This window comes from Phoenix dactylifera, unplaced genomic scaffold, assembly GCF_009389715.1.
Source record: "Phoenix dactylifera cultivar Barhee BC4 unplaced genomic scaffold, palm_55x_up_171113_PBpolish2nd_filt_p 001938F, whole genome shotgun sequence".
Classification (NCBI taxonomy): Eukaryota; Viridiplantae; Streptophyta; class Magnoliopsida; order Arecales; family Arecaceae; genus Phoenix; species Phoenix dactylifera.
In genome coordinates, this window is record NW_024069222.1 from 13,464 (window position 1) to 23,538 (window position 10,075).

At 40.0% G+C, this 10,075-nt stretch overlaps 1 protein-coding gene across 1 annotated transcript; it reads left to right on the forward strand.

The window, feature by feature from the left end:
• Positions 1–1,601: 1,601 nt before the first annotated feature.
• Positions 1,602–9,401, forward strand: LOC103710368 (calmodulin-binding receptor-like cytoplasmic kinase 2). The gene is made up of 6 exons (XM_008796056.3): positions 1,602–2,121; positions 2,829–3,094; positions 3,322–3,490; positions 3,684–3,773; positions 8,225–8,523; positions 8,792–9,401. The coding sequence occupies exons 1-6, from the start codon at positions 1,848–1,850 to the stop codon at positions 9,065–9,067; spliced, it is 1,374 nt and encodes a 457-aa protein (XP_008794278.1). The 5' UTR covers positions 1,602–1,847; the 3' UTR covers positions 9,068–9,401.
• Positions 9,402–10,075: the final 674 nt, after the last annotated feature.

Genomic DNA, 10,075 nt, shown 5'->3' on the forward strand with positions numbered 1-10,075 from the left:
AGATTCTTCAACACGCCAAAATCCCATCCCCAGCAATATCAGTGAGTCAAAGAAGAAACTCCCGTTCTTTCGTTTCAGCCACAACTAGGAGGAGGCAAAGCTGTCCATGGACTGGTTGATGTTCAAATGAAGACCACACTTCTCCTCACGATATCTATCCCCATTTGTCTCTAAATTCTCATTGTAAATCTTGATAGCTTAGGTTTTATTTTATGACGTTTTAGTTTCCTGAGGTATATCCTCCTGCGCCTTACCACTAGCGGGGAGAAAAAAAAAAAAAAGAGAGGAGGGGCCGGGCATGCTGTGTTCTGAAATTCCAGTTTTATCCTAATTCATAGACAATCTTACCATCAGAAGTATCAGAACTAACCAGTTTTTCAAGTGATAAATAAAAACTCTAAAACAAGAATACATATACTGCTCTTATATTTCGCCAAGGTATTATTAGCAAACATTTTAATAAATACTTTTACGAAGTATAAGGAGGTAGCTGCTTAGACTAATTTGTTATTGAATATGTGAATGAGAAAAATACTACGGATGCCCATTTATGTGCAGATAAGACGTTTCTTGGATTCAATAACAGTGGCTTGAAAATTTCATAACCAACCATCTCTTATCGTGCCAAATTCTGCAAGTTACATCAAGCCTCTCGTGCAATACGGTAGAAAAATCGTTCGTGATAGGAACATCTAGCAATACTTAATAAATAAATATATGGTAAATATTAACAAATGGCCCAAAAGTATTTGCCAAGGTAATTTCCTCATTAATTTAATATTATTTGTTTCATTCTAATTGGTTAACTAAATGTTGTTATATGGTATTTGAGCTACCAAATCCTTCCTAATTTTTTATCAAAATTTTCTAATATCTCTCCATCCCATCAACATCTCACCCATGCATTGTATTCATCATTATGAGTGGATAATACTTCTAATGAACTATAAATGGTAAATATGAAATTGTTAAACTAGAAAATCAAATTATAGAATTCAAATCATGAATAATTAGATTTCCCTCCAATCAAAATTTGGCATGTAATTTAAGATAATTAGATAGTCACCCTTAACAAATGTCCCTACACATTTGTTAATGGGACCCTGCATATATTGCAAGCAAAATGTCAATGATGCATTACTAGTAATTGTTAATAAATCTAGAGCATAAATAGGATTCAAGAAGACAATGATGACTTTATTTTGTTGTGGCAAGAATCATGACTTAAATCTCTATTAGCTGAGGGATGCATCCATGTAAATTGAAATATAGCCTTCCAGTTCTACCTCCCATCCCATGCCACCAAATCAAACCCAAGGAAAGAGAAAAAACCCTATCCGAAAAAGAAAAAAAAAAACAAAAAATCCAACATAGCTCATGACTGAAAATATTCTTTTTCTACTTTTGATTTCAATTACATATTACTATTATTGGACATGTGTGAGAAATACTATAGAAATGGGGAAGTGGAGTCCAGCTTGAGTGGTAGAGACGCCTTCAAGCATTTTCGTTATAGACAAAAAAATTTCCGGTTTGATCAATTTATTAAAAACTAGAATAAATAGTGAAAAAACAGGAAAATTTCAAATCTAACAGCTGTCTGACAAAAACGATCTGAGTTCAGAGAATGTTCTCGGGAGTCCTCGGAGGCTGACCTTGACTTGAGTCTCGCGCCACCCACCATCCCTCCCGCCACCCAAAGTATTCGGGACGTTGGCCCATCCACGCGCCGGAGCGCCAATTGGCATCGACCAAAGCTAAGAAAGCTTCTCAGCGGCGCACGTTAAATAACGCGAGATATTCCCCGGCGGCCAACCGAACCCCGTCGTCTTTCCCGCGGCTTCCCGATGATGCGAAGCCCCGCGCCGGCGTCCGGCAGCCGGCGACCAAGCGCCGCCAGCCGGAACACTAGCACCACCAGCCGGAAGTCCCAGGACAGCTGGGACATCTATCGGAGCTCCGGCTCCTCGGTCTCATCCGGCGGCTGCAAGCCGTCGTCGTCGTCGTCCGGCCGGAACCCGGTCAAGATGGCCGCCTGGGCGATCGGGTCCTGCTTCGGCCCGCCGGGGGTGAGGTCGGAGAAGGACGATTTCTCGGAGAAGGACTTCAAGCGGCCTTCTCGTAAGCTTCTTTCCTCCCCACCCTCCTTAAGAAATTTTGGATTAGAATTTGGCGCTCTCTTTTTTGCTTGTATTCTTGTTTTTATTTAGAAATACATGAGAATGTTGGGGAAAAGTTATTCTTTTGTGTGGATAATTTTGGAAAATTGATGTTCTTCTCCGGTTTTAAATGGTTTTGATCTGTTGTTGTTGGGCAAACAAATCCTTGTTGGGCAGTAATTTTCACGCTGTGTGATTGAAATTTTGGATTTAATAGTTTGAGGTTGTCATCATTCTTCCGCGGTAGCAGTAAAAGTGCTCAGGAATCTTGCCGTAGGTTTATAAGATATTAAAAAATATTATGTTATTGGTCCAAGATCTAGGGAAAAGTATATCTTTTTTTTGGTGGGCTATCTCTATTTTCTTTCCCCAATTTTTTTTTTGTTTCTGCTGAATTGCATTTTGGAAATTTAGGGCAGAATGTTAAATCTTTTGAGAATTGGAGTTCTTTGCTTGTTTTGGCAGCTTTGTTCCATTGTTGTTTCTGATATGGTCTTGGAATTTATTAAAAATGTACAAAGGTGATGAACTAATTGTTCTGATGCATTTGATCATTCAGCTTGTGAATTCTTGCGAAATTATGATTTTGATTTGTTTGTTTGAGAGATAGGCAAAGGACCGGCAACTTTAGTTTACTTTCATTGACTCTTTTTGATCGATTTGTTTTAGTCACCCAATCGCGTAGTGCTTATGGAAGCTCTCGTGGAAGCTCTTATGCTACTGACATGAGACGATCGGGCAAAGGAATATATAGTAGTAATTCAGGAAATACTTTCCAAAGAGAGCCTGGACGTAGGGCATTCACCATGGCGGAGATCCAGAAAGCGACTAAGAATTTCTCCCCAGCTTTGAAGGTTGGACATGGTGGCTCTGGTATAGTCTATAAAGGCAAACTAGATGATGGCACACTTATTGCAGTTAAGCGTGCCAAAAAGGTTAGATGCAGTTGTTTGTTGTTTTGGGATGCTATGGCTTTTCTTTCTTTTCGAGCAAATGTTTATGTCTTTTTCTTCTCCCTTTTCATTATCTTTATGAAATTCTGGAATAGCTATTTCACTTTTTGTCAAAAAAAAAAAAAAAAAAACTGATGGCTTTTCTTAAATTGTATTGGCTTAACCGAAAATCAAGACTGATATTAGTATCATGCTGTGATTCGTTGCAGAATTTGTATGATAACCATCCAAGCATGGAATTCCAGAGTGAGATTCAGACTTTGGCACGTGTTGAGCATTTGAATCTGGTCAGGTTCTATGGGTATTTGGAATATGAGGATGAGAAGATTATTGTTGTTGAATATGTTCCTAATGGAACTCTTCGAGAACATCTTGACTGTAAGTTTTTATTGCGCATTTTCCATTTTGTTGTTATAGTCATACTACAGTTTCACTTCTTGTTGTTGTGGTTGTCATTATACTGTTGTTGATATTTAAAAGATTAGTCATTGCATGAGCCTTGTTTTGATCTTCTACTATATCTTTCAACTATTTGACATTTTCATGCTGACATGTGTTTAATAAATTTCAGGTCAACGTGGAAAACCTTTGGACCTTGCTGCACGGCTGGATATTGCAATCGATGTTGCTCATGCTGTTACATATCTTCATATGTATTCAGGTGTGTTTAGAGTGTTCGTTTTTTTTGTTGCTCTTATATGTTTGCCTTTTGCTTCCTAAGTTGTGTTGGGGTCCCATAACCTGGCCTCTACTAGAAATCACAAAGTTGCGATGGAACAGATTTTGGCAAAAACTGAAGACACCTGCTGATCATGTGTGTCATTTAGCTGTATGATGCAAGGGCGGCCCAATACATTTGGGGGCCTAAGGCGAATATAATGAATGTAATAAAATTTTTTAATAAGTATAAAATACTTAAAAAAATGATATGGAAATAGATAGCTATCAAGTACACTATTTCAACAAAGATACATGAATCTAATAAAGATAGACAAGAAGCCTTTTTAATTTAATATAATTCTTGAATGGAAGCACAGAAAAGTAATTACTCTAAAAGAAGGGCCATGAAACTGATTAAATAACTGAGATAATGTTTGGCAATACTGTTTACCATGTCAAGCAAGAGCAGAATAGGAAAAGGTCATCCCATGGCACTTCATGGTCAAGGTAAAGAAAAGAATATGTCCAGAAAGGAACCTCTCTATAAGAGAAAGTAGGGGCATTATGGAAAATTCAACCCCCTCCCTCCTTTTCTCTCTCTACCACCCAAGAGGGGAGAAGAAACTGAGAGGAGAAAATTAAAAGAATCTCCACCCTCCAAGAAGTCCATCTCTAATCCCCCTATCTTTCTTCCTGATGGCCCAGCTGGATCAGGAGTAATGCGAGGGAAGGAAAACCAGGACCAAGACCAAAAAAGAGAAGGGATGAAAGATAAGAGTGGCTTCAGGCGTGTATCAGGCCAACCAAATCCCTCCTCTCTCTCTCTCTCCACCCAAAACAAAACTACTGTCCCCAACTTCCCAAATTGCCCCTCTGCAGGCCAAAAAACTCTCCACCTCCCTTCCATCAAGGGGGAAGACTCGTAGCCAGCTCTTGTTCCCGTTTTATATGGGGCCTTTGCTTCCTTTTGGTCATGGTCAGACACACAGGGCAAGGAACTTCCCTCTCTCTCTCTCTCAATCTCTTTGCTCCCTTCGCCTCCCGGAGGCCTTCCATTGGCCCGAGGCCTTAGGCGACCGCCTCGGTCGCCTAAGGCTCGGGCCGGCCCTGGTATGATGCAAGATCGTACTATGATTAACATGTAATTTGGGTGGTTGCATCCAAACATCATAAAAACAGGTATATGAGGCAGAAAACCCGTGTGTAGGACTTCCCACATGGATGGCTGGATTACAAATTGAAATAAAGAGATGTCATGAAGAGACATAACAATCGTTGTAATGAAAAGACATGATGAAGGGATATGATGGTGAAGGGATGTGATTGGTGGCTATTTGATTGGAACCAATAGGCACCTCTTCGTAAGTGACTACTGACAAAGAGATATGATGGTGAAGGGATGCACCACATCATAAGTGACTATTGATGGAGGGACATGATTGTGAAGGAATGCAACTCTTCATAAATGACTTTTGATAGTCTATAAATACACAAGATTACATCCCAAGCCACTCACTTTTCTTTTCATCACCACAACCATTATACATGTTACTATTCTCTTCCCTTCTTCCTCTTTATTTCTTGTCAAGAAATTTTGTATATTCAACCATCCTTGTGTGATCACTAATCTAACGACAATCATACAAGGGTTTATTCTCCGGCTCAAGTTTTCAACAGAAACAAGGGTTCAGACACAAGTATGAACTTGTGCAAACTGCTGGAATGAGACTAAAACAGGGCACCCAAATCTTGCAATCATTGGGAATGTGCAAACAACACTTGTTGGAGATGAAATAAGCCATAAACAACCAGAAGCTCCAGAGGAAATGGGATCAAGCAACGTCATAGACATATCATCGACGTATCTTTCGAGTAGATGAAAGGTACAATCATACAAAATCCTTTAGGAAAAAAGATCTACTAGAAAACTCAAACAGAATGAGTACAATCTCCCACAACTTTGCCCTAGATTTTGGAGTATTACAATAGATCAGGGCATACAAGAGTTACTTTCTTTTCTCTGTTGCACTAGAGAGATTCCTCTTGAAGCTTCTCTATACTTTAGGAATGGCACTCCCTGCACTCTTCTCCAAGTCTTCATCTAGATTGGGTACGAGAACTCTTCTCTCTTCCTCTCAAGCAAAACCCTAGAGGAACTCCCTATCTCTCTTTCGTCTCCTCTTTCTCTTGTTTCTTTGGACTTGTTCTCCCTATGCTCTTCAACATGAGAGGTATCTTATGGCATGTTTGGTTCGAAACTGGAACCAGAACTAGAATGAATTAGAATGGGAATCGGAATGGCCATGCCCCCCAACGTGTTTGGTTCATGACCGAAATCGGAATGGAATTTAAATATTAGAAAAAAATAGGGATTGGGTTTTGGGAGATTGGAGCATTCCTATTTTCTCTTAAATCGTAATGGGAATGGAACTCTCCCCAACCAAACAGCTAGAATGGGAGTTACTCATTCCCACTCTCATTCCAGAGTCCAAACCACTCATTCCCACTCCCATTTCAGAGTCCAAACCACTCACTTTTCTTTTCATCACCACAGCCATTATACATGTTACTATTCTCTTCCCTTCTTCCTCTATTTTTCTTGTCAAGAAATTTTGTATATTCAACCATCCTTGTGTGATCACTAATCTAACGACAATCATACAAGGGTTTATTCTCCGGCTCAAGTTTTCAACAGAAACAAGGGTTCAGACACAAGTATGAACTTGTGCAAACTGCTGGAATGAGACTAAAACAGCGCACCCAAATCTTGCAATCATTGGGAATGTGCAAACAACACTTGTTAGAGATGAAATAAGCCAGAAACAACCAGAAGCTCCAGAGGAAATGGGATCAAGCAACGTCGTAGACATATCATCGACGTATCTTTCGAGTAGATGAAAGGTACAACCATACAAAACCCTTTAGGGAAAAGATCTACTAGAAAACTCAAATAGAATGAGTACAATCTCCCACAACTTTGCCCTAGATTTTGGAGTATTACAATAGATCAGGGCATACAAGAGTTACTTTCTTTTCTCTGTTGCACTAGAGAGATTCCTCTTGAAGCTTCTCTATACTTTAGGAATGGCACTCCCTGCACTCTATCTCTCTTTCGTCCTTTCTCTTGTTTCTTTGGACTTGTTCTCCCCATGCTCTTCAACATGAGAGGTATCTGATGGCATGTTTGGTTTGAAACTGGAACCAGAACTAGAATGAATTAGAATGGGAATCGGAATGGCCGTACCCCCCCGATATGTTTGGTTCATGACCGAAATCGGAATGGAATTTAAATATTAGAAAAAAAAATAGGGATTGGGTTTTGGGAGATTGGAGCATTTCTATTTTCTCTTAGAATCATAATGGGAATGGAACTCTCCCCAACCAAACAGCTAGAATGGGAGTCACTCATTCCCATCATTCCAGAGTCCAAACCACTCATTCCCACTCCCATTCCAGAGTCCAACCCCAACCGCACCCCCCCCCCCCCCCCCACCCTCCACCCTCCGTGCCAACTAAACATGCTCTGGAAGTGAGGAAACTCCTTATGGGGCAAACCCATGGAACACCGTCTCCACTCTCTTTAGCAGAATTTAGAGTAATCACAATCACTTTTTCTTCTTTTCCCCACTTTTCATGTGGGAGCTTTTTTACCTCAGGAGAGGAAACTCCTAATGTACCGAACCCATGGAATAGACCCAATATAATGGTGGTCTCCTCATGAGATTGGACCTATGGAGCACAAATAAGCCTAATATGAACTCAGGCCTTGCAGGGCTGGACCATATGCATACATCCAATACAAAGTGAGGCCTTCCCGTAGGGCTAGTTGGCATAAACCCAACAAGTTGGTGGTAGAAACTAAATGTTTCACATTCTCATCTCTTGTCGTGTCCTTGAAGCACACTTGTACATGTTCATTTTGCCAACCTTCTCTAGTTACTACTTCATTAAACAGGGCAACACAGCTGTGTAACAGTCTGCATCCATGCAAACATATTATGCATTCCCCAAATAAAACTTTCCTTAGTTGCCCTTTATGGTTGAGCTGGGCCGATAACCCATAAGAAGAATGTGGTTTGGCAGTAGTTTAGGGCATCTTGAATGGAATCATGAGAGTACAGGCAGGAAGGACTATACATTCATGTGCTGCTGAAAAACAAAGGGTATCAAGAAAGATATATGGAAACTATCATAGTAAATAACCTGCACTTAGTTGAATTCCTAGGTATCAAGAAAGATATATGGGAAACTATCATAGTAAATAATCTTCACTCAGATGAATTCCTAAAATCATTAGCTTTCCCGAAAAAATGCTTTGGCTAGCATGGGAATCCATTCTTGAATCTCCAACATCCTGTTGCATGTGCTTTTTGGTTCATAGAAGTTGAGAGCTTCTTTTAGATCTGTTCTTTTAAAATTTCTTGTCCTGATTCATAGAATTTGATTTCGCAGATCAGCCTATCATTCATAGAGATATTAAATCCTCCAACATTCTTATAATGGATAATCTCCGTGCTAAGGTTGCTGATTTTGGGTTTTCACGACTTGGTGTGTCTGAGTCTGGAGTTACCCATGTTTCGACACAAGTAAAAGGGACTGCAGGCTATCTAGATCCAGAATATCTTAGAACTTATCAGGTCACAGAGAAGAGCGATGTCTTCTCATTTGGTGTATTGCTGGTGGAATTACTATCTGGGAGGCGCCCCATAGAAGCACAAAGGGATCTCAAGGAACGGGTTACAGCAAAATGGGTATGTATCAGTTTCTTTCATACAGAACTTCCACTTTCTAGTCAATGCTGACTTCTGGATTGCTGAAAACACCCTTGGCCTCCAAAGGAGGAGGAGGAGGTTTAAAGCAAGTTTATTAAACTTGCATGACAATAATGGAGATGCTTATAATATTTGCACGTGTATAATGAGATTTTTTCTATTTGATTGTTACAGAATGGTTTGTCGCTGTTATGTTAGCTATATGGTGAATTCTTTTAAGCTCCTACTTGTCTTTGTGAAAGTACAGGCAATGAAGAAATTTACGGAAGATAATGCAATACAAATATTGGACCCAAATCTATCACCAAGCCCTGCCACCTATCTGGCAGTGGAACAGATACTTGAGCTCGTATTCCAGTGCTTAGCTCCAGAGAGACAGAGAAGGCCCAGCATGAGGAGGTGTGCAGAAATCTTATGGAGCATACGTAAAGACTACAGAAAATTGTCGTCTCTGGATTCATTCTCCCAGCCATCCTATCAAAGGAATACTTCTCTTTACCACAACAAGAAAGAGAAGAGCTGATGAGGTGAAATTTTATGTTGTGGAAGATCTAATTTACTTTTGAAGAAGTTCAGAATGTCAAGTTTGGGATCACTCAAATGTGGCAGCGGATCAGATCTTCTTGCTATTTAGTGTTTGACTAGCATCAACATGTTTTTTTTTCCTTTGGGGAATTGTACTCATGGTACGTAGGGAAGGCAATTGCATATGCCTTCTTTATAGGAAGTTTTTGTTTATGTTTGTTGAGTAGGGAGGTATAACTATGCCAATTCTGCTTGGTATTTTTTCCCTTGTGATCTGTTACCATAATGGAGGAGGTATATAATGAAAATAAAAAAGCCGTATATTTTCTGTACATCCAGCCTGACGTTTTCTTCCTGTTATTTGGAACTCATATTTAGTGGCATCCATATTTTTCGTTTTGCTTAAGGAGTGCTTGCTCTGTGCACCACTCAGCAGTTCATAGAGTTTATTACAATGGAGACTCCTTCAACCAACGGCCAAATGCCTGCTGCTTTAGCTGCAAGCCGCTTGGGTTCTTCTTGGTTTTTTGCACAACTGAGTCCTTTCCTAGCTGCATTGGATCAAAAAGTTTGAATCCAAACCTGTCATATTTTTTTATGTATCAGGTTAGGCCTGGTTAATCGATCCATCGGGTATTGCCGGCTGCACCAGGTCAAGACCATCAGGTATTGCCTGGTGAACTACATAAAAAGGTATCAACATAAATACATAAATTTCTAAAATTTTAGGAAGTCCATCCTTATATCAAAAGGGCCATAATTTTCTTTAGTAATTATGATTAATCTTTAATACTTCATTCGGAACTGATGGAAATCCAGTGTTTCAGCATGGCGCATGAACTCAAGGGGTTTGTTTGGATGCATGACCATCCAGTGGTTCATACTTCGGCTGGCTCATCATGTACCTTCACAAGCATACAAGCACACAAGCATCGCATGCCTGCAAACGACGGACACCTGAGACAAGTGCAGCATGCACTCAAAGTTCAACTTTCTACGTGCATGG